The sequence below is a fragment of the Taudactylus pleione genome, unplaced genomic scaffold (genome assembly GCF_031769625.1).
Source record: "Taudactylus pleione unplaced genomic scaffold, aTauple2 ptg001123l, whole genome shotgun sequence".
NCBI classification, from domain to species: Eukaryota; Metazoa; Chordata; class Amphibia; order Anura; family Myobatrachidae; genus Taudactylus; species Taudactylus pleione.
The window spans coordinates 2536929-2562939 of record NW_028285524.1 but is presented as its reverse complement, the minus strand read 5'-3'; the positions used below and the strand labels follow the sequence as shown (position 1 = coordinate 2562939).

At 44.8% G+C, this 26011-nt stretch overlaps 1 protein-coding gene across 2 annotated transcripts in view; it reads left to right on the top strand.

Annotated features, from left to right (window-relative positions):
* The window catches only part of TNR (tenascin R), a 459197-nt gene extending 437278 nt beyond the window's left edge, over positions 1–21919 (top strand). For both annotated transcript variants that reach the window (XM_088461904.1, XM_088461903.1), the window contains exon 22: positions 20367–21919. In XM_088461904.1, coding sequence (XP_088318030.1) covers positions 20367–20477 — 111 coding nt within the window. In that variant the 3' untranslated portion in view covers positions 20478–21919. The remainder of the gene's footprint in view (positions 1–20366) is intronic.
* The last annotated feature ends 4092 nt before the right edge of the window (positions 21920–26011 follow it).

Genomic DNA, 26011 nt, shown 5'->3' with positions numbered 1-26011 from the left:
TTCAATGTCTATATTCAACCCATATGGGTCCAAAGTTCTCAACATATAGATCCATTTTGTTTCAGTTTTTTTCAATAAAGTGATTATGTCCTCACCCCTCCAATTGGGGGTCACTTTTTGAATGCCCATAAATTTCAAGCCTTCTGGGTTTCTTCTATGATGTTGGTGGAAATGGGCTGATACACTGTGAGTCATTAATCCTTTCTTGATGTTATTGATGTGTTCGTAAATTCGTGTTTTGATTTTTCTCTTTGTTTGTCCCACATACTGTATGCCGCATGGACATTCCAGTAAGTATATGGCACCCTCTGTTTCACAGGAAATTGCATTCAGAATTTTGTGTTGTTTCTTTGTTGTTTTTGAAGTAAATTCCAGAATAGGTTTTGTACCTGTTGTTTGATTTCTACAACCTACACATTTTGTGCAATAGTAGAATCCATTTTTTTCCTTATTTCCTTTATTCAAAGTGTTTGTAGGTAGAAAACTTCTGGTCAGTTGTTGTTTTAGATTTTTTGCTTTGGTATATATTATTTTTGGTTTTTCCGGAAGTATTTTCTTCACCTCTTCGTCCAGAAGTAAAATATTCCAGTGTTTATGCAAAATCTTTTCAAACATTGTGTGATTACTGTTATATTGTGTGATGAATGATAATGGTCCGTAATCTTCTTGTTTCTTTGGTTTGTACTTTATTAGATCTTTTCTATTGAGTTTGGACACTTTGTTGATTTCAGATTCCAGATATTCTTCTTTATACCCTTTTTGAACAAAATTACTCTTCATTTCTGTACTTTGTTGTCTAAAGGTTGTGTCTTCCGTAGTTTCTTCTAAGACGGCGAAATTGCCCCCCCGGAATGTTATTAATCCACTTCTTGTGGTGGTTGCTTTGGGCTGGTAGAATGTTATTTCCATTTACCTCTTTCAAATGGTTTCTTGTTTGTAGGTGGTCGTTTTTGACAAAAATTTCTAGATCTAAAAAGATAACCAGTTCTTTGCTGTGGGTCGATGTGAATTCTAGGTTAAGGGTATTGGTGTTCATCATTTTGAAGAATTCCGTTAGTTCTTCCTCCGTCCCGTCCCATATGAAAAAAAGGCCGTCTATGTATCTTCGCCATATTTTTATCTTGTCTAGAAACAGGTTGTTCTGCCATATATGACTGTCCTCCCACCAAGCTACAAATAAATTGGCATAGCTTGGTGCGAATGATGTGCCCATGGCGGTACCTTTCACTTGCAGGAAGTAGGTGTCCTCATACCAAAAATAATTTTTTGTTGATATGAAATCTATATTGTCCATAATGAAGTTAATTTGTCTGTTTTGAAATTTGTGTTAGTGTTGATAAATAGTGCCGGGTTGCTTTGCATCCATCTTTATGATCGATGACTGTATATAGAGATTTAATGTCGCTCGTACATAATATGTAATTGTTTTTCCATTCTATGGTGTCTAATATCTGGAGCATATGGATCGTATCTTTAAGGAAACTCCTCTGTTGTGATACTAAAGGTTGTAAGTAGTGGTCCACATACTTAGATAGATTTGCCGTTAATGATCCAATACCCGACACTATAGGTCTTCCCGGTGGTTTTTCTAAGCATTTATGAATCTTTGGTAAGTGGTAAAAGGTCGGAATCCTGGGGTATTCTATACTGATGAAGTCGTATTCTTTTTTTGTTATGATGAAGTACAAACCAAAGAAACAAGAAGATTACGGACCATTATCATTCATCACACAATATAACAGTAATCACACAATCTTTGAAAAGATTTTGCATAAACACTGGAATATTTTACTTCTGGACGAAGAGGTGAAGAAAATACTTCCGGAAAAACCAAAAATAATATATACCAAAGCAAAAAATCTAAAACAACAACTGACCAGAAGTTTTCTACCTATAAACACTTTGAATAAAGGAAATAAGGAAAAAAATGGATTCTACTATTGCACAAAATGTGTAGGTTGTAGAAATCAAACAACAGGTACAAAACCTATTCTGGAATTTACTTCAAAAACAACAAAGAAACAACACAAAATTCTGAATGCAATTTCCTGTGAAACAGAGGGTGCCATATACTTACTGGAATGTCCATGCGGCATACAGTATGTGGGACAAACAAAGAGAAAAATCAAAACACGAATTTACGAACACATCAATAACATCAAGAAAGGATTAATGACTCACAGTGTATCAGCCCATTTCCACCAACATCATAGAAGAAACCCAGAAGGCTTGAAATTTATGGGCATTCAAAAAGTGACCCCCAATTGGAGGGGTGAGGACATAATCACTTTATTGAAAAAAACTGAAACAAAATGGATCTATATGTTGAGAACTTTGGACCCATATGGGTTGAATATAGACATTGAACTAAAAGCTTTTTTATAAATTTTAAAAATGACAAAGAATTCCTAGTATATATCTTCATACATGACAATATCCTTTTAATAATTTTACACACACATAGTATTTATAGAATGAGCTGCGAACCGGCAAGAAATACAAATGACTAATATATGGATTTTAAAGTGGATTTTATTTAAAAAAAATAAATAAAAAAATTTGACAACACATGGTTGCCACCAAAAAAAGAAGGAAGTCACAAGGTACAGACTTCCTGTTTTAACTTAGCACTTAATAAAGAACAGTATAAATAGAGGCAATGAGCAGCCCAATCCCTATCCTTGACAAAGGACCCAGCGAGGTCCGAAACACGTTGGAGCAGGAGAGTTTGGAGTCACGTGGAACAGTCCTCACCGCTAGAGCCTGCAGATACCCGGCTGCCGCGGCCGCACTTACAGCGCTGCAAGCAGAGTCGTGTTCCGGAGTGAGAAGGCACCCCGTGCAAGGGAGAAGACCGCCGCTATCACCGGACACTCTGAGGTATAGTAAGGGACAGTTAGGAGAGGAACGGGCATACGGACTCCCACCCACAGCAACGCTGATAAGATACCAGCAAGCTGCCACTCTCATTAGTAACAAAAGAGCATAAACATATATGTGTTATTTGTATGTTTGTTTTGTTTGTCCGCTCAGATCACCACAAGCGCTTAGAGGAAGGAGCAGAGCAGAGTAGTAAGGTGAGGATGGGTATAGAGGCCAGTAGGATATCACAGACTGAGAGTTATATAGAGGAAGGAGCAGAGCAGAGTAATAAGGTGAGGATGGGTAGAGAGGCCAGAAGGATGCCACACACTGAGAGATATATAGAGGAAGGAGCAGAGCAGAGTAGTAAGGTGAGGATGGGTATAGAGGCCAGTAGGATGCCATACACTAACAGATATATAGAGGAAGGAGCAGAGTAATAAGGTGAGGATGGGTATAGAGGCCAGTAGGATACGACAGACTGAGAGTTATATAGAGGAAGGAGCAGAGTAGAGTAGCAAGGTGAGAATGGGAATAGAGGCCAGTAGGATGCCACACACTGACAGTTATATAGAGGAAGGAGCAGAGTAGTAAGGTGAGGATGGGTATAGAGGCCAGTAGGATGCTACAGACTGAGAGTTATATAGAGGAAGGAGCAGAGTAGAGTAGTAAGGTGAGGGTGGGTATAGAGGCCAGTAGGATGCCACACACTGAGAGTTATATAGAGGAAGGAGCAGAGCAGAGTAATAAGGTGAGGATTGCTATAGAGGCCAGTAGGATGCCACACACTGAGAGTTATATAGAGGAAGGAGCAGAGCAGAATAGTAAGGTGAGGATTAGTATAGAGGCAAGTAGGATGCCACACACTGAGAGTCATATAGAGGAAGAAGCAGAGCAGAGTAGTGAGGTGAGGATTAGTATAGAGGCAAGTAGGATGCCACATACTGAGAGTCATATAGAGGAAGGAGCAGAGCAGAGTAGTGAGGTGAGGATTAGTATAGAGGCCAGTGTCACAGCGCGGCTGAACCCGGGGTTCTCTTACCGGGTCCGGCGATGCTAGGGTCCAGGCTGGCGAGGGACAGCGGGTGGGAGAGCTCCGGCACCCGCTGTCAGCTGTTCTTTCTCACCCCTGGTGGCTGTGTGTAGGCTGCCGCGGCTTCCATAGCGATGCGCGCGCCGTTCTGCTGAACATTTAAAGAAACAGGTAAACGATTAGGGAATTGCTGAATGGGGCTGGGTTGAACCCTGACCTATATAAGAAAATTCCTGGGAGCATTTCAGTGCCAGAGTATAGGCTCCATTACCATACTCCAGCATTCCTGTGCATATCCTGATTATTGGTACTGACCTTGGCTTTGTTCGTGACTCCGATTCTGTCTGACCCCTGGCTCTATGTTGATATCTGGTTCTGACCTTGGCTATTCCCTGTGACCCGTTTATGCCTGCTCCCTGGTACCGTCTCATCTGTTTGGTTTTGACCCGGCTCGTCGACTACGCTAAAGTCTCATGAACTCCAACCAAAGTTCACCAGCACCTGTATAGGGAAACCTAACCTGAGGGCAGCGACCTGTGTGTTGGACACAGCCAAGTCCACTCCTTCTTGTGAAGGTCCCTGGTGAATACCGCCGGCACATTAGACTCCGTGCCTCAGGTATAGGTCAAGCCAATTCCCTGAATGGGTTGCATCCACAATCCGTCAGAGAGTTTGTGACAGCCAGTAGGATGCCACATACTGAGAGATTTATAGAGGAAGGAGCAGAGCAGAGTAGTAAGGTGAGGATGGGTATAGAGGCCAGTAGGATGCCACACACTAACAGATATATAGAGGAAGGAGCAGAGTAATAAGGTGAGGATGGGTATAGAGGCCAGTAGGATACGACAGACAGAGAGTTATATAGAGGAAGGAGCAGAGGAGAGTAGTAAGGTGAGGATGGGTATAGAGGCCAGTAGGATGCCACAGACTGAGAGTTATATAGAGGAAGGAGCAGAGTAGAGTAGTAAGGTGAGAATGGGAATAGAGGCCAGTAGGATGCCACACACTGACAGTTATATAGAGGAAGGAGCAGAGTAGTAAGGTGAGGATGGGTAGAGAGGCCAGTAGGATGCCACACACTGAGAGATTTATAGAGGAAGGAGCAGAGCAGATTAATAAGGTGAGGATGGGTAGAGAGGCCAGTAGGATGCCACACACTGAGAGATTTATAGAGGAAGGAGCAGAGCAGAGTAATAAGGTGAGGATGGGTAGAGAGGTCAGTAGGATGCCACACACTGAGAGATTTATAGAGGAAGGAGCAGAGAAGTAAGGTGAGGATGGGTATAGAGGCAAGTAGGATGCCAGAGACTGAGAGTTATATAGAGGAAGGAGCAGAGCAGAGTAGTAAGGTGAGGATGGGTATAGAGGCCAGTAGGATATCACAGGCTGAGAGTTATGTAGAGGAAGGAGCAGAGCAGAGTAATAAGGTGAGGATGGGTAGAGAGGGCAGTAGGATGCCACACACTGAGAATTATATAGAGGAAGGAGCAGAGCAGAGTAATAAGGTGAGGATTGCTATAGAGGCCAGTAGGATGCCACACACTGAGAGTTATATAGAGGAAGGAGCAGAGCAGAATTGTAAGGTGAGGATTAGTATAGAGGCAAGTAGGATGCCACACACTGAGAGTCATATAGAGGAAGGAGCAGAGCAGAGTAGTGAGGTGAGGATATAGAGGCCAGTGTCACAGCGCGGCCGAACCCGGGGTTCTCTTACTGGGTCCGGCGATGCTAGGGTCCAGGCTGGCGAGGGACAGCGAGTGGGAGATCTCCGGCACTCGCTGTCAGCTGTTCTTTCTCACCCCTAGTGGCTGTGTGTAGTCTGCCGCGGCTTCCATAGCGATGCGCGCGCCGTTCTGCTGAACATATAAAGAAACAGGTAAACGATTAGGGAATTGCTGAATGGGGCTGGGTTGAACCCTGACCTATATAAGAAAATTCCTGGGAGCATTTCAGTGCCAGAGTATAGGCTCCATTACCATACTCCAGCATTCCTGTGCATATCCTGATTATTGGTTCTGACCTTGGCTTTATTCGTGACTCCGATTCTGTCTGACCCCTGGCTCTATGTTGATATCTGGTTCTGACCTTGGCTATTCCCTGTGACCCGTTTATGCCTGCTCCCTGGTACCGTCTCATCTGTTTGGTTTTGACCCGTCTCGTCGACTACGCTAAAGTCTCCTGAACTCCAACCAAAGTTCACCAGCACCTGTATAGGGAAACCTAACCTGAGGGCAGCGACCTGTGTGTTGGACACAGCCAAGTCCATTCCTTCTTGTGAAGGTCCCTGGTGAATACCGCCGGCACATTAGACTCCGCGCCTCAGGTATAGGTCAAGCCAATTCCCTGAATGGGTTGCATCCACAATCCGTCAGAGAGTTTGTGACAACCAGTAGGATGCCACTCATTGAGAGATTTATAGAGGAAGGAGCAGAGCAGAGTAGTAAGGTGAGGATAGGTATAGAGGCCAGTAGGATGCCACACACTGAGAGTTATATAGAGGAAGGAGCAGAGCAGAGTAGTAAGGTGAGGATGGGTATAGAGGCCAGTAGGATGCCACACACTGAGAGTTATATAGAGGAAGGAGCAGAGCAGAGTATTAAGGTGAGGATGGGTATAGAGGCCAGTAGGATGCCACACACTGACAGTTATATAGAGGAAGGAGCAGAGCAGAGTAATAAGGTGAGGATTGCTATAGAGGCCAGTAGGATGCCACACACTGAGAGTTATATAGAGGAAGGAGCAGAGCAGAATAGTAAGGTGAGGATTAGTATAGAGGCAAGTAGGATGCCACACACTGAGAGTCATATAGAGGAAGGAGCAGAGCAGAGTAATAAGGTGAGGATGGGTATAGAGGCAAGTAGGATGCCACACACTGAGAGTCATATAGAGGAAGGAGCAGAGCAGAGTAGTGAGGTGAGGATTAGTATAGAGGCCAGTGTCACAGCGCGGCCGAACCCGGGGTTCTCTTACTGGGTCCGGCGATGCTAGGGTCCAGGCTGGCGAGGGACAGAGAGTGGGAGATCTCCGGCACCCGCTGTCAGCTGTTCTTTCTCACCCCTAGTGGCTGTGTGTAGTCTGCCGCGGCTTCCATAGCGATGCGCGCGCCGTTCTGCTGAACATATAAAGAAACAGGTAAACGATTAGGGAATTGCTGAATGGGGCTGGGTTGAACAATGACCTATGTAAGAAAATTCCTGGGAGCATTTCAGTGCCAGAGTATAGGCTCCATTACCATACTCCAGCATTCCTGTGCATATCCTGATTATTGGTTCTGACCTTGGCTTTATTCGTGACTCCGATTCTGTCTGACCCCTGGCTCTATGTTGATATCTGGTTCTGACCTTGGCTATTCCCTGTGACCCGTTTATGCCTGCTCCCTGGTATCGTCTCATCTGTTTGGTTTTGACCCGTCTCGTCGACTACGCTAAAGTCTCCTGAACTCCAACCAAAGTTCACCAGCACCTGTATAGGGAAACCTAACCTGAGGGCAGCGACCTGTGTGTTGGACACAGCCAAGTTCATTCCTTCTTGTGAAGGTCCCTGGTGAATACCGCCGGCACATTAGACTCCGCGCCTCAGGTATAGGTCAAGCCAATTCCCTGAATGGGTTGCATCCACAATCCGTCAGAGAGTTTGTGACAACCAGTAGGATGCCACACACTGAGAGATTTATAGAGGAAGGAGCAGAGCAGAGTAATAAGGTGAGGATGGGTATAGAGGCCAGTAGGATGCCACACACTGAGAGATTTATAGAGGAAGGAGCAGAGTAGTAAGGTGAGGATGGGTATAGAGGCCAGTAGGATGCCAGAGACTGAGAGTTATATAGAGGAAGGAGCAGAGCAGAGTAGTAAAGTGAGGATGGGTATAGAGGCCAGTAGGATGCCACAGACTGAGAGTTATATAGAGGAAGGAGCAGAGCAGAGTAATAAGGTGAGGATGGGTAGAGAGGCCAGTAGGATGCCACACACAGAGATATATAGAGGAAGGAGCAGAGTAGAGTAGTAAGGTGAGGATGGGTATAGAGGCCAGTAGGATGCCACACACTAACAGATATATAGAGGAAGGAGCAGAGTAATAAGGTGAGGATGGGTATAGAGGCCAGTAGGATACAACAGACTGAGAGTTATATAGAGGAAGGAGGAGAGCAGAGTAGTAAGGTGAGGATGGGTATAGAGGCCAGTAGGATGCCACAGACTGAGAGTTATATAGAGGAAGGAGCAGAGCAGAGTAGTAAGGTGAGAATGGGAATAGAGGCCAGTAGGATGCCACACACTGACAGTTATATAGAGGAAGGAGCAGAGTAGTAAGTTGAGGATGGGTATAGAGGCCAGTAGGATGCCACAGACTGAGAGTTATATAGAGGAAGGAGCAGAGCAGAGTAGTAAGGTGAGGATGGGAATAGAGGCCAGTAGGATGCCACACACTGAGAGTTATATAGAGGAAGGGGCAGAGCAGAGTAGTAAAGTGAGGATGGGTATAGAACCCAGTAGAATGCCACACACTGAGAGATGTATAGAGGAAGGAGCAGAGCAGAGTAGTAAGGTGAGGATGGGTATAGAGTTATATAGAGGAAGGAGCAGAACAGAATGGTGAGGTGAGGATGCCACACACTGAGAGATATATAGAGGAAGGAGCAGAGCAGAGTATTTAAGTGAAGATGGTAATAGAGGCAAGTAGGATGCCACACACTGAGAGTTTTATTAGGGCTATCCGGACACATCAACATTGATCCCCAATGTTGCTGCAACTTTTTGGGGGGTTCAGGCCTTCGCCATTTGGCGTTTTCGCATCTTTTGGAATTGAATACAGTGAATAGCGGGGACATGCACGATAAGTCTCCGCGTCCAAAAGACACAATGTTGGCGAAAAGTCTGGCACACAAAACATTTCCGTGGGTGCAAAACTAATTGAATACGGCCCTTAGGCTACAATCAAATAAGAAGAAAAAGATTATTTTCTTATATTTCATTATATTTATTAAATTGTATTTTTTATTATTTAATAAGTGACAAATTAATTTATTCAATTACATTTTATTTAAATTTAGGGACTCATTGCAGAGAGAACCCAATGAATGTTTTAAATGGTACTTGTGTACTTTACATACACAAGTACCAAAAGTTGTCCCCACCTAAAGAAGAAAGTTGGCCCCTCACGGGCTCGCTGCGCTTGCCACGCTTCGGGCTCGGTGGCTCGGTACGCTCCCCACAAGGTTATATTCCCTCTCTATGCCCAATTAGATGGTAGGGAATGACGCTGGATACTGGGAATGACGTTGGATACTGGCTGTTGACGTCAGGGTCCTCTCCGTGAAGGGGATTTAGACATTACCATGATTGATAATAATAATGAGTGTAGGACACCTGGGTTCTCTCTGCAATGAGTCCGTAAAGTACACAAGTACCAAAAATTGTTACGTTCCATGTTGTCATGGATGAGTTCCTTTCTATACTGTCATCTATAAGACTGGATCTCACAATGTCTAGTGTTATTTCTGATTAAGATATTGTTTTCAGGCATTTATCAGTGTATTATACTGTAAGTGTCAGGCAAACTGTACAGAGGTATAGCTACCACACTGTTTCACTATACATTCCATTTATGTGACCCTGTATGTCCATTCCTTTGCCAAGTCTCGTTTAGCTAGTTTCCTCAGCAGATAAAACTTTGAAATTGAATATTTCATGCAGCTTCTGTAATGCATCTCTCATTAAAAACACTGGATAAGTGACATTGAGTCACTCATTCATTGTCTTAGATGCCTCCTAACCATTGGTACCCTAGGTTTTGCGCACTGGTATCGCTGGCCCTGGTTATTGTCTTTTGAAATTAGAAGTCTACTCTCCTACTGAAACAAAAATGAGAAGGAAATTCTGTGCAAAACATGTTAAATCTTGCAAATGCAGAACGACTCAAATATTGTTCCTGGAATTAATTTGAAAATCTAACTTGTCTGTAATTATGGAATAGATAAAATGTTGTTGCGCAATGTTGTAGCAAGAAAAACAGCACATTTGAGGGTCAGTAGACACTGAATATAAATACATCAGAATATTTACAGCCAAATCAAGCTGGGAATGATTGAAAAGCTGAACCCCATGCATAGTTGGTTGCCTGGTGGGGAGCCCAGAATGAAAAGATTAAAATTTCAGAGCAGTCTCTTGATCTTTTTTTTGCGCAGTCTTCTCCTACACGGAGAAATGGTGTTTGCTTCTGTTTTGTGTTATTTTTACTTAAATCCCTTGTATAAGTTCAACAAGAATGCTCATTCAGGATAAATTCTGGTGTTCGCAAAATTTTTAATGAAGATGTGAAGCGTTTAATGCACATAGTTAAATTAACGAAGTCCTCCATTTTACTTTGCATTATACTACAATGTGTATAAGTCACAACGTGATGATGTTTACCTATTTATAAGCAGCGGTGGATTTTTATCTGGGGCTGCAGCCCCCCCATTAAAATCCACCTCCTCCTAGTAAATTCCACCACCACCACCACCCAGTGAGCCACCAGTCCGACTATGCCCATGCTGAGTTGTCAGTCTCAGGTGGAGGTGCATCCTCCCCCTGGTACCACCAGTCCAGATTGTCGATGGTCACCAGCAGAAAGTGCTTATAATGGAAAGCCACGTCTGTTTCTATCACACAACGATACTGGCCTTTCTAGAGGCTACAACCGAAGCACTCCCTAGAATCAGGATTTGTGCATATTTTGTTTTTGCCCCATCCTAGCTCTTAGATTTTATTTGGCGTTTGTGCAACGGAACGGAGTCCAGGGTCTCCTTACGGACCTGATCTGAAGCTGGGCTGCTCGCCTCCTCATTTTTAATGCACATATATGTTTATACTCTCAGACATACATAGCCAGCTAAGGTTAAATATTTTTAGTTACATATTTTTCCAGTAACATCTAAACTTTCATCATCTCTTGGTTGTAGAATATTTGGTCAGGATCTGGTTGAATACTGTGCAGACGTTCTGCTGTGTGGTGTCATTGTGAATTACAGGAAGGGCAAAAGTAAGAGCGGGATGGCGAAGACCATATTTCGCCATCGGGATGTGTGTAATTCCCCAGCCAAATGATGAATGAAGCAAATATTCCCAGAGCAGCCAGTTTTATAATTGCTAATCTCCATATAAAATATAGATATTGTATATACAGTGGACTTCAAGGGTCCAGCTTATTGATAACAGCTGGATACACTAGGAGAAAACACCATTGGCAAACTGGGCAGCTAATCAAATACTGATGAATTACCGAGGTGCAAAACGTACATTGCCAGTTAGTGTTGCTTGTTTATATATAATTCTAACACTATTAAAGTGGACAAATATAGAACCACCAGAGAATTACATTTTCTTTGTAGTATGAAACTGTTATTGAGTGACCAAAAAAATTTCAAATCTTATTCTAAACTCAACATATAATTACAATTACTGATCATTCTACCAGTACAATAGTACAGTATGTGTGCAGCTGAAAATACCTTTTAATGTAGGAGGGGGAATTTAGAAGTACCACTTATTTCCTTCCTATTTTCCTTAAGCACGCAGTAAACCATATGTCCACACTTTACTGCATATTTGTGTTTTTCATTTACGCGACAGAAATCATATTGTTAATCCCATCAAACAAATACATTATCTCACCAAACACATGTATCAACATTGAGGCCAATTGTCCCTGATTGCATGGACAGGCTCATGTTTTAATGATTTGTCCCTTGATTTGTCCCTATTTTTCAACACTGGCAGTACAGTTATTATTTAGCATTTTAGTTCTCACTAACTATTCTTATGGTCTTGGCTCAGAAAGAGGCAAAACGTCATCTTTCAAGTACAAACATCATCATTTCTGGACTTTGTCCATGAAAGATGACGTTTTGCCTCTTTCTGAGACCCGATTTTTGGCAGGAAAAATCTGAATTTGGCGGGAAAATCAGAACTAATCCAAACCCGTTCATCTCTAATTACATTGCATGCAGCATTGGACAGAGGGCCTGATTCAGAGCCGGACGCAATTAGCGCTCGCTCGTCCACAAAATAGGGGTGGCTATTCAAATCAACCGTTCGCTCTTTGCGGTCTGTTCACGCCTCTAGGTCTGAATGAGCGAACCAAACTTGCGGTCGTTTTTTTGAAAAAATACGCCCCCTGCCCGCTCGCATCCTACGTCATGTCCGCTATTTATTAGATTAATCGAGTACATCGACCAAGGTATGAACTGCTCGCTATTCTTGGGGTTGGTTTTTCCTACCACAATTTTGCGAGCAGTTCTGACTATAAAATAACCCAGTGACGTGGTCAATGACGCTGCTGTTTTAATTATGCACACCCTTAAAACGCCCGTTTTGACCTTTAAGCACGCCTGCGTTCTGATCTCCACTCCCCGTTTTCAAGCACCTTCCCTGTTACCACCCACATACGCCTCATTCTGTCACTCAAATTATCAGGCATTCGCTATTTTGCGAGCACATGAATTTCGACCGCACTGACTGGTTCGCGCATGCGTATAACGATCCGTACACATGCGCAGTTGGACAAACATCGCTCGGAGCGAATGAGCGGCCGCTTACGAGCGGCTCTGAATCAGGCCCAGAAGCTTAGCATGTCTGCTTTCAGGCGTATATTTTGCGCCTATTATAGTGTTCCCTCTAGCTCCGGCGGCAGGCAGGGCGCCGGAGCTAGAGAAGGGGGCGTGGTCATCGGAAAAGGGGGCGTGTCTATAAGACGCGTCCCCTTTTCGTCACTCTTGGGGGCGTGCCCGGCACTTACGGACACGCCGGGCAGCCCCCAAGCCCTGCAGACAGGTCACCGCATGTTTCTCCACCCGCGGGACGCTGCGTCCCGCGGGTGAGAACGGCTCCCGCAGGCTGTTAGGGCAGGGCGCTTTTTGCCCTCCTCATGGAGGGCAGGGTGCTTTTTGCCCTCCAGAAGGAGGGCAGGGCGCCGCGCCCCGCTAAAACAGCCTAGCGGGAACGCTACTATTATAGACTGGTGTATACTTACCAATTCTCCTGCAATGTCTGTTGAAGGTATGAATTCGGAGGCAGCTTTCCCAGATTCCCAAGACAGTCGACCAGTCCCTCACATGCCTCCCACTTCCCAAGTGATTTGAGTAAGCTGGGGATTTGATGATGTGATTCGTCATCGCCCCTCCCCCTGTTGTGCAATGGTGCAAATTTCTGATTTAAACAGTGGGGGCGGGGCCATGATGTCACAATCGCAGCGCGGCACACCTACACCACAGACATGTTTGCCCACACCAGGACTCTCGCTAAAGGGCTCAGCATCAGGCCTAAGGGCTTTGATTCTGCAATAACGTATTCCTGGAAATTATTTTACTCTGCATTAAATACAGTTCTATTATAATTGTACTTCTTAACCCGATTAAATAATATATACCTTTCTACATTTCACTGTACAAATTGGGCCTACATTATATTACAGTACTGCTCTTCTCATCTGGCTCAGTTAATATTAACTTATTAACAATTATCTATAAAATACCTACATATACAATGCAGAGAATATTCATTTATGTCATTCCCTGCCCCAGGGGAGCTTACAATCTATATTCCCTGCCACATGGACGCACACATACACATCCATGCATATATACACGCACGCACACACACACATAGCCATGCATATATATACAAACACGCACACACACACAGCCATGCATATATACACACACGCACGCACACACACACAGCCATTCATATATACACACACGCACGCACACACAGCCATTCATATATACACACACGCACGCACACACACACAGCCATTCATATATACACATGCGCACGCACACACATACACAAATGCATACACTAGGGTTAGTTTTGTCAGAAGCCAGTTAACTTACCGGTTTGTCATTGGAGTGCAGGAGGAATCCCACGCAAACATGTGGATAACACGTGAACGCCACACAGATACTGCCCTGGTTGGAATTGTTATCATAGCCCAAACACTTTGAGTAAGCAATGCTAACCACTGTGCCAAATATATAAAAAAAATACTCCATAGGGGTAATTTACCAACTAAGGGATATTTTTTTTTCAGAGGTAATTGCATTTTACCACACAGTGCAAATATACAGTAAGAGTGGGTACACAACACAGGCTACACATTGTCAGGGTCCATTTGAACAAACGGTTCAGGAGACATTTTGCAAGTGTTTGTTACAACTCTTTAAAAGTGAAAATCTGTATATATAAAAATTGTGGCTATAACAAAACACACGTATCTAAAAGATGCTTCAAAGTCCCATCACCTCTTAATAACAATGGTGAGATGAATGAAAATAATATACTGTGAGCAAGATTGTACAATTGCTAGGTGCCCCATTCCTAACGAAGAGGGCTGCTTAATTACACATTTAAACACTTACATTGGCAGGGGCGTCTGTGAGTTACGGTAGTTTAATTAGTCTCTTGAAATACTGCTTGGAAATAATTATTCAACCTTTTCTTGCAGCATATAGAAGATAGCAAGAATCAAAATCAGTAATATAATGTGTCCCTGTTCCCTGTATGTATAGGATACTGCATCCCCTACTGATTGTACATTATAAGGGTATGAGAAACCACTCGGGAATTCAGTGGCCATGTATACTTATAAGTTGTAGTGGTTACATATAAGTCACAGAAATTCAAAGTGGCTTGTTATAATATAACGTAATACTCAACATTTTCATAATAAAGAATGAAGTGATGACATCAGAACTGGACAAATATAATAGAAGGCATTCAAAATTATTAATTATAAAGATAATATTGTATGACAACATACCCTCATATGCACTGCTTTGGAAATAAGCATTTACTGTATAATAATGTTGGGGGGAAAAAAGCAGAAAAAAAAAGAATATATAAGATTCATTGACAAGACGAAGGGGACAGGGGGCAGATCCAGTACGGGGTGTGGTGATCAGTCAGATAGCCCCACATGGTTAACCATCAACGGTCGTTATTGTTGGTACCATTAATGGCTAACCTCAATGTTATGAAACTATCTATTGGGAAAACATTGATGGTTTTCACTCACCCACCGATGGTCAACCCAGCTCTAATACACACCGGCCAGCGGGAAATCTGAGGTGGTGGCGCGGCTTCGTGGGTCACATCAGGAGGCGGAGCTAGCCTCTGTGTGGTGGCGCTAAGATGAAAAAAAAAACATTGTTCTGTACTATCAATAGTCGAGAACCATTGGATAGCAGTGTGTGCTGGAGAGAGAGACTGCTGCTACTCCAAACATTTCATAAACTCAATTCTGATTTGCATTGAAAACAGATTCAAACAGGTATATTGGTGTAGATATTACTAAATAGCATTAATATTTAAAAAAATTAAACTACCAAACCTTACTTAATAAGTTTGATCAGATAGGCGATGTGCACCAAATCGCTATCGTTATCATCAGGTTTGATGTGCAGCACGTCAAATCTGGCGACGTCGCTAAGGATCATGGGCACCCCCATATTGAGTGTACACACTGAGCGATGTAGCCGATTTGACGTTCCCGAAACAGCAAATCGGCCCTACATCGCTCTAGTGTGGACCAGACTTGCCTACCCTCCCGATTTGGTCGGGAGCCTCCCGAATATCGGGTCCCGCTCCCAACCCCCTGGAAAGGCAGGCAAGCCTCCCGGCTGCCGCCTTAGCCCCCCCATACTACTAATAGAAACCCCTGCAGCGAGGGGAGTGATGACGAGATTCGCGTCATTGTGGCCCCGCCCCCTGCTCCAAAATGCCTTTATTTTCGGCATTGTGAAGAGGGGGCAGGGCCACGATGACGCGATAGTGCGGCCACGACCTGGCCACGCCCCCCGCTGTATGCAGGCATTCAGCTCCCTCCCGAAAGGAGGGAGCTGAATGTCGGCAAGTATGGTGTGTACACAGCTTAAGCCTTCTAGCATAACACACACTGAGGGAGATGTACTAAGCCTTGGAGAGAGATAAAGTTGAGAGAGAAAAAGTACTAACGAATCAGCTCCTGTCACTTGACAAGAAGATCTTATCTGAAATGGACTATTCCCTAAGGATGGGCAGGTTTATAGGAGAAATTAATTAAACATTGCAAGACTTCAAGGGGTCTATCAATTACGTTAATTATTGGGGTCCAGATGGACCCTGTTAATTAACATTCTAACTCACGGCGAACGCCGGAGCAATTCATTATTGCTCTAGCGCCGAGACAGCTGATCCAAAAATCAGCTGTCTCCCCGAATGTTTTTTTACTGCTCCTTTTCGGAGTTTGACTCGGTAGTTCTAGTGTGCCTGTGTGAACTACAGTTCACGCAAGTGCACAAAGCCCCGGCATCCGGCGGAAGAATCCGGACGGGGGCGGAGGGATCTGAAAGGATCTCTCTTCGGAACCCGGGATGTGCGGGAGCAAACGCTATATGAAGATGGCGAATGCTCTGGCAGTGAAGCTCCTGAAATATTGAATTTTCGGAACTTGATGAATTTAGGTCCCCATACTAGTGTATGGGGACGGCAGGCCACAGTGGGAGAGAAAGGTACGCAGAATATATTTGTGATATCTCCTGCATTACCTTTATGATAAATGGCCCCGAAACTTAATGAATATTTTCACCTAATTTTGGAGAAATTAAATGATAATGAATAGACCCCCAAATGAGAAGCCAAAACGGTCATCCCTGCTCAGTATCTGATTAAGTAATTTACGGAGACAAAAGTTAACAGAAATTTGCTTAATTAAAATAACAGGTTTATCTGTAATCACCAGTTCAATGGGAGATGTAAAGCTGTGTACACACAGTACGATGTGTACACAGCGATGCCATCCATGATCCAACGGCCGACATATCGGCAGTCCCCACACACGGAGTGATCTGGTGCCCGACAGCCCAATATGCTGACCCCCCTCTCTCCCCCCCCACCCCCGCATAGACCAACATGAGATCGTCCATCGCTTCTCCAGATCTCTTGTACATGCAGAAAGATCTGGAGGAGCTCCGTGTGTGGGGGCAGGGCCGGCTCGAGGTGTTGCCGTGCCATGTGCGTATAGGGACTCCGACGCCCCCTCACCCTGCTGCCTGTGCCCAAAAAAGGTGTGTGGCTTAATTACCATAGGTCATGCCCCTTAAGTGACACTAATTGGGGACGTGCCCGTACGGCACGCCTTCCATTTAACGTCAGGCTGGGGACGAGCCCAGCACTCCTGCCCTCTCAGTGCACTGAATGGATGCCGCGCGAATGCGCGCACCTTCCGTTCCTCTTCTCCGGGCCGGCACCGCTGCACAGGTGCGGCGGTGGGGATGCCCAACCTCCCGACCACTGGCGGGACACTTTTGCCCGCTGGTGGAACAGCTGCAAATCGGGATGGTTGGGAGGGGTGCGCCTTCTATGGGTTGTTGCTCCTGTTCGACTGCACTGGTCGAACATACCTTGAGCTGGCCCTGTGTGTGGGGCCTTAACTGACGGCGTCCACACTGCACAGTAAATAGCTGCAGAGATCCGGATCCTCAGCGGCGTCTCTTCAACAAAATACATAAGCTAAAAATAAAAAAAAATTACAGAAAATCATTGACATTTACAAGTATTCCAGATAAGCTCTTTTTTTCTTTTAACTAAGTATGCACATTTTCAGTGTACAGTATATATTATTAATCTGTACGGTTATAGTAGATTGTACCACGAGTGCTCTCTTGTATTTTAAATTGAAATTTCAAAGATCAATCCATTAATGATTTCTGATTGTGGTAAGAAGAGGCTTTTATCAACCTGTATAATGCATGTTCTGTGGGCTCTCGGTTGATTTTGCTATATAATTGTTGGTTAAGCACTGTGGCAAATATCAGTATTTGGTTTTTAAGTAATTATTTATTGACATAATATTAAAAGGCTATAACCATCATTCACCAAGATAAAAAGGCAGCACCTAATTCATCTATAACTGTCTACTCTTTACAGAGCCGTAACTAGACATTTTGGTGCCCTGTGCCAGCAAGTGCATTCATGCCCCCCTCCCATATTGTAAACAGGGACAGTGCGCGTCACACGCCCACAGGCAAAAAAAAGCACGTAGTCTTGCAGGGAAAGGGCTCAGCCACACTATAATACCCATAATTCACATTACAAGACAAAGTAGTGCCCCTTATTCACATTACACTACATAGTAGTGTCCTTTATACACGTTACGCTACACAGTAGTAATGCCCCTTACACATTATGACCACACAGTAGTAATGCCCCTTACAGAGAAGTCCACACAGTAGTACTGCCAATTACACCGTATGCCCACAGTTATGCCCACAGTAGTAATGCCCATCATACATTATTACCACACAGTAGTAGTGCCCCTTGCCAATTACGCCAGAGTAGTAATGCCAATTACACATTATGACCACACAGTAGCAGTGCCCCTTACACTATGACCACACAATACTAATGCCCCTTACACTATGACCACACAGTAGTAATGCCCCTTACATTATGCCCACAGTCGTAATGCCCCTTACATTATGCCCACACAGTAGTAATGCCCCTTACATTATGACCACACAGTAGTAATGACCCTTACATTATGCCCACAGTAGTAATGCCCTTACATTATGACCACACAGTAGTAATTCACCTTACATTCTGCCCATAGTAGTAATGCCCCTTACATTATGCCCACACAGTAGTAATGCCCCTTACATTATGACCACACAGTAGTAATGCCCCTTACATTATGACCACACAGTAGCAATGCCCCTTACATTATGATCACACAGTAGCAATGCCGCTTACATTATGACCACACAGTAGTAATGCCCTTTACAGATTATGCCACATAGTAGCAATGCCCCTTACATTATGCCCACAGTAGCAATGCCCCTTACATTATGACCACACAGTAGTAATGCACCTTACATTATGACCACACAGTAGTAATACAACCCACATTATGCCCACACAGTAGTAATGCCCCTTACATTATGACCACACAGTAGTAATGCCCCTTACATTATGACCACACAGTAGTAATACCCCTTACATTATGCCCACAGTAGTAATGCCCCTTACATTATGACCACACAGTAATAATGCCCCTTACACAATGACCACGCAGTAGTAATGCCCCTCACATTATGACCACACAGTAGTAATGCCCCTTACATTATGACCACACAGTAGTAATGCCCCTTTCATTATGACCACACAGTAGTAATGCCCCTTACATTATGACCACACAGTAGTAATGCCCCTTTCATTATGACCACACAGTAGTAATACCCCTTACATTATGCCGAAAGTAGTAATGCCACTTAAATTATGACCACATAGTAGTAATGCACCCCATATTATGCCCACACAGTAGTAATGCCCCTTACATTATGACCACACATTAGTAATACCCCTTACATTATGACCACACAGTAGTAATGCCCCTTACACTATGACCACACAGTAGTAATGACCCTTACACTATGACCACACAGTAGTAATGCCCCTTACATTATGCCCACAGTAGTAATGCCCCTTACATTATGCCCACACAGTAGTAATGCACCTTACATTATGCCCACACAGTAGTAATGCCCCTCACATTATGACAACACAATAGTAATGCCCCTTACATTATGACCACACAGTAGTAATGCCCCTTACATTATGACCACACAGTAGTAATGCCCCTTACATTATGACCACACAGTAGTAATGACCCTTACATTATGCCCACAGTAGTAATGCCCTTACATTATGACCACACAGTAGTAATGACCCTTACATTATGCCCACAGTAGTAATGCCCATACATTATGTCCACAGTAGTAATGTCCCTTATACATTATGCCCACAATTGTGATGCTCCTTACACATTATGCCTCATTGTGCAAATCCCCTCCCCCTACTTACACATTATGTCACACAGAACAGATCCCCCTCCCCACAGGGTCTCTTTCCAAAAAGCACTTAGTTAGCTTCATAACAAAGTCTCTCATGAGGTCACTGTGAGAGTCGGGAAGGGTGGGGGGGGGGGGCTATGGTATCTGCATCTGGCGATTGCAGGCTTGCAGCCCAACGCCAGAGAGACAGCAATGCAGGGGACTGTAGACAGTGATATAACAGGGAGGAGGCGGACCACAGGGGCAGGCAGCTGCAGCGCTGCCCGGCCCGCTGTAATGTGTATTAGTAGCGGTGCACCTGGAAGATAAAGAGCCGGGCACGCTACTACTATGCTACTACTATACATTGTAAAGGCTTTAGAAGAGGTAGTGGCCGTGATCGCAGTTCTGCCCACCGGGCACACCACCCTAGTTACGGCCCTGACTCTTATTATAACTCGCAACTGCTGTATAGGATCTCTTCAAAAGTGCCTTGTAGAACCTTAAAGAGATTAAAAAATATATTGTTATATGTTTTTAAACTTGCCTGTTAATGTTTTCTCAATTTTTACTCTTCCTCCCTATACCTTTATCTGTGTCTCTCCCGACTCTGTCTTTCCATCATAGGGAATAAATTGGTATCACTGGAAAGGTCACGAGTTCTCCATTCCATTTGTGGAGATGAAGATGAGGCCATACAACCAACGTACTATGAAGAAACGCTCCCTCCGTCTCTGATCTTCGTAGACCTAAGAAGCACGGACGTACTACACCCACATTGACCTAGTGCTGCCCATTACCACTCTACTGGTCCAGCACGAACATTTATCCATCTCTTACCCCAGTGGTGGGCAATATTATCTTCTCAGAGACCTTTTTTTTAACTATGCCCTGATTTAAAGAAAAAAAGTACTGCATGCTTTCACACTGCCCAAGCAGCTAGTTAATCCATGGTTGGCTGGTCATGCGGGTCACTGGGAGAAGTCAACACCATTCAGTCATGGGTTACATTGTCCTGCAGGCTGTTTGAATGTATTGTGCTGGCAGTGCGCTGTCCCGAGCTCTAGAAAAGAGGGCAGGGTGGTAAATTTCTCCTCGTCATGGAGGGGATAACTGGTGAACCTCATGAAAGCAACATGCTGCCCACCACTGTTTTAGCCTATCACTTAATCACTATCACTGATACATTACTTTGTACAGGATTGACGTCATCCAACGTAATTTGTACCTGCCCCTCCTTTCTTTATTTCATCCTCCACTGTACAGTATGCTCCCTCTTCCTCCTTTTCCATAACAAAACATTTATCAAACACCTCTCTACACACAGCTCCCAAGCCTTTCCCCAAACCATCGCAGACTCCTCCTCACCTGTCCAGCACAGACACCTTCTCTCTTGCCCAGGTGACTGACAGTCATCCAGTCAGATGTTTTTTTTTTTACCGTGTTCTTAGGAGCATGGTGCAGTATTATTGTCTATTTACCAGCCCCTAAGACCCTTTAGTTCTCCTGAAGGAAGTGTCTGCTGTCAGAAGAGTAATTGTCTTGCTAACAACGTGCCAAATTTTATCCACTCTTTCTTGCACCTCCAAATCTTTTTGATTAATCTTTATATAATTGCTGGTGTTCCCAAGAGGAGTGGGATCCCCATGTAGCACTGAGGGCACCAGGAACTTCCGATACCCATTTCCCACCAGCATCTATAACAGCACCGATTTTCTCCATACAAGATTCAGCACTTCTCATATATTGGGATTTGTCCTTGCTGTTTTGCATTGGCCAAAAAAGGCATGAGTATGCCTTGTTGCCTTACAGCCTAAGGGTACAGCTGGCATGGCCAGTTTCCAAATTTATGAGTTTTTGTGTTTTTTGCTGTTACTGAGAGTTGAATCTATGTCCTTCTATACAGGCAATACCAATACTAGTTGCCCTCAGTCTTTATAGACTGGCCCTTATACCTGGAGAGCATAGTGCTATATAAGGTGGCACTTTCAGTCTGGTGAGTAAGGTACAGTAACAGGAGATTGGGAAGCAGGTCCCTAACTGCCAAACAAAAGACTACTGAGAGGTGCCGGCAAAAGGGTTAACTGCCCTATTTAATCTTGTATCTCTAGTCCTGGATGCTGTTAGCTGATGTATAGATCCTTTTTTTAATGCATTTTCTATACGTTATTAAAAGATTCCTATGGGATAATATCTGTGTGTTTGCGTCTTTTTCGTGGGAAGATTGTGGAGCATTCCTGAGATCTAGTGCAATGGGCAGAACAGCTGTACTAGCTTTCAGATTTTCCATTTTCTTTCTGCCAGAGAAATAGATGATCCTGTTGTGACTGTCATTACAAAAGCCCTTCAGTACGTCACTGCGCTACAGGGATAAATTGGAAGGGCTGCATTTTATGTGCGGAGCCAATATTAATGATGTTGCAAACGCAACCAATCAATTTACTAGAAGCCAATTACATCACTTAGTTACACATTTTCATTGATGCCGCATCACAAATTGCCTATTTCCACATTGTGTAGATGAAAAGTGCTCAAAATATACGGCATAATGGTATTATAATGGAAGGGTTCCCTTGCAGCAATTATTGCCTTAAAAGGTGACCACTTTGGCCGTATAGGAGCAATGTAGATGACTTAGGGCCTGATTCAGTAGTTAACGCAATTGCGATTACTGACGCACATCAATCTTTTTTTGCCATCGCGTATTCGTATAAGCTGGGCGCAGTAATCGCATTGCGACTACAGAGGTACAGAGCAATACATTGCAAAGTGAGTGACAGGCTGTCAGCATTTGGGGACAGTGAGGGGGGTTTTCCAAAAAACGCTGTACGTTTAATGGGCGTACATAAATTAGGAACTGTGATTGCATCCGCAACATGAAAGCTCTCTGCGTGCGAGGAGACTTGCAGCGTTTGTGGCTGGTCAGACCTGTTGTAAATGCTGCGTGACTCCCCGATGTGTGTGTCGATGGTACCGATGTATACGCAGAAGAGCGACATTGGACGGATATAAGGAAGCAGCAGTGGGCGTCTTTATGGCGGCTGAGCTTTGGCAAGCATTAGAATATTTTCGCAGCTGCGTTCCCTGCAAAATTGCAGCTGCAATCACTGCTGAATCTGGCCCCTAGATCCTATTTAACAAGGAAAACTATTTTGTGCAATGTTATGTTTTTATACTTGAAATGCCATAACAAAAATAGTTTTACATCACATAACTATTAAGCTGCAGTGATCTGACTGCCACACTCATATATCACTGTCAGGGGAAGTTTTATCAAACCTAGGGGCCTATTCATTATCACTTAAGTTCTACAAAAGCAGGTGAGAATGAACATTTGCTTTTGTAGAAATTAAGTTATCGAGCCATTCATCAAGAAGGTAAAGCAGGAGATATCAAAGATATCACATCGCTGTCCCCATACAATAGTATCACAGATATCTCCTGCTTACCTTTCTCTCCCGATGTGGCCCGCTGTCCCCATACACTAGTATCACAGATATCTCCTGCTTACCTTTCTCTCAAAATGTGGCCCGCTGTCCCCATACACTAGTATCACAGATATCTCCTGCTTATCTTTCACGCCCGATGTGGCCCGCTGTCCCCATACACTAGTATCAAAGATATCTCCTGCTTACCTTTCACTCCTGATGTGGCCCGCTGTCCCCATACAATAGTATCACAGATATCTCCTGCTTACCTTTCACTCCTGATGTGGCCCGCTGTCCCCATACAATAGTATCACAGATATCTCCTGCTTACCTTTCACTCCTGATGTGGCCCGCTGTCCCCATACAATAGTATCACAGATATCTCCTGCTTACCTTTCACTCCCGATGTGGCCTGCTGCTCCCATACAATAGTAGCACAGATATCTCCTGCTTACCTTTCACTCCCGATGTGGCCCGCTGTTCCGATACAATAGTATCACAGATATCTCCTGCTTACCTTTCTCTCCAGATGTGGCCCGCTGTCCCCATACAGTAGTATCACAGATATCTCCTGCTTACCTTTCACGCCCGATGTGGCCCACTGTCCCCATACAATAGTATCACAGATATCTCCTGCTTACCTTTCACTCCCGATGTGGCCCGCTGTCACCATACAGTAGTATCAGATATCTCCTGCTTACCTTTCTCTCCCCATGTGGCCCGCTGCCCCCATACAATGGTATCACAGATATCTCCTGCTTACCTTTCACTCCCGATGTGGCCCGCTGTCCCCATACAGTAGTATCACAGATATCTCCTGCTTACCTTTCACTCCCGTTGTGGCCCGCTGCCCCATACAGTAGTATCAGATATCTCCTGCTTACCTTTCTCTCCCGATGTGGCCCGCTGCCCCCATACAATGGTATCACAGATATCTCCTGCTTACCTTTCACTCCTGATGTGGCCCGCTGTCCCCATACAGTAGTATCACAGATATCTCCTGCTTATCTTTCACGCCCGATGTGGCCCGCTGTCCCCATACAGTAGTATCAGATATCTCCTGTTTACCTTTCTCTCCCGATGTGGCCCGCTGCCCCCATACAATGGTATCACAGATATCTCCTGCTTACCTTTCACTCCCGATGTGGCCCGCTGTCCCCATACAGTAGTATCACAGATATCTCCTGCTTACCTTTCACCCCTCCCGGCATTTTGCACAGTGGAGCTTGGCATTTGGTGTGTCACTGTGTAGCTCTGCCACTACAGCTCCTCCCCCTCATTGAAATGCGTGACATTGCTTGCTGCTGGCGCCTACATGGGGTATGCCTGCCGGTTGAGCCCTGCTCTCCTTCATGCTAATGCCAGGCCCAGCCGTGGAGAGACAGCTGAGCAGCAGCAGCCACAGCGCCAGTGGCTCAGGCAGTCCAGAAGTCACGAGGTGAGTTCATCTTCGCGTCATGTGCGGAGAAGCAGGAGGTGGGGCTGGACGGCTCAAGGCCCCCATACATCAGCAATTGTGCAATTTGCAATCGATTGTGTATAAAAATCTTTCCATTTTCAATCGATTGTGGCAATTCTGCAATCGATTGAAAAAGGGAAAGATTTTTATACACAATCAATTGCTGATGTATGGGGGCCTTCAGACTAATGTGCAGCCGGTCTCCATGATTCAGAACCAGACCGCCTAGAGAGCAGAGCAAAGACTTCGGCCAGGACCCCGAGGAGGGCAGCCGGAGAATGTAGCGGAGCCACGGGAAAGTGACAGGGAGCAGCCACAGCAGGAGGAGGAAAAAAGGTGACATATATGTATATCATCACAGGCCTATCTTTTACTGTGCACATACTGTCTTCCCTGTCACTATGTCTGCACTGTCTCCCCTCCCTGTCCCCCTGTGTATATACAGTACTCCCTCCCACTCTGCCCCGTGTATGTACAGTCCTCCCCTCCCTGTCCCTCTGTGTATATACAGTACTCCCTCCCATCCTGCCCCCGTGTATGTACAGTCTTCCCCTCCCTGTCCCCGTGTGTATATAGTCCTCCCTCCCTGTCCCCCTATGTATATACAGTCCTCCCCTCCCTGTCCCCCTGTGTATATACAGTCCTCCCCTCCCTATCCCCCTGTGTATATAGTCCTCCCTCTCTGTCCCCCTGTGTATATACAGTACTCCCCTCCCTGTCCCCCTGTGTATATACAGTACTCTCTCCCACTCTGCCCCCGTGTATGTACAGTCCTCCCCTCCCTGTCCCCTGTGTATATAGTCCTCCCCTCCCTATCCCCCTGTGTATATAGTCCTCCCTCCCTGTCCCCCTATGTATATACAGTCCTCCCCTCCCTGTCCCCCTGTGCATATACAGTCCTCCCCTCCCTATCCCCCTGTGTATATAGTCCTCCCTCCCTGTCCCCCTATGTATATACAGTCCTCCCCTCCCTGTCCCCCTATGTATATACAGTCCTCCCCTCCCTATCCCCGTGTATATAGTCCTCCCTCCCTGTCCCCCTATGTATATACAGTCCTCCCCTCCCTGTCCCCCTGTGTATATACAGTCCTCCCCTCCCTGTCCCTATGTGTGTACTGTCCATTATACTCTCTCTCTCTATATATATATATATATATATATGTATATAATCAACTTTTATTGATAGGGGTCCCCACACGTTTGTTGCCCAGGGGCCCCCAGAGACCTTAATCCGGCCCTGGTGACAAGTCTTCACTAAACACCCTTTTAGTTGCACGCAGAGTTGCGTTAGGTTTGTGTACTACTCTGCATCGCCCATAGTTGCGTACGCTTGCAGCGCCATAACAGGACGACTTCCTTCCCTGTGCCGTCTCCGCGCCCCGAAC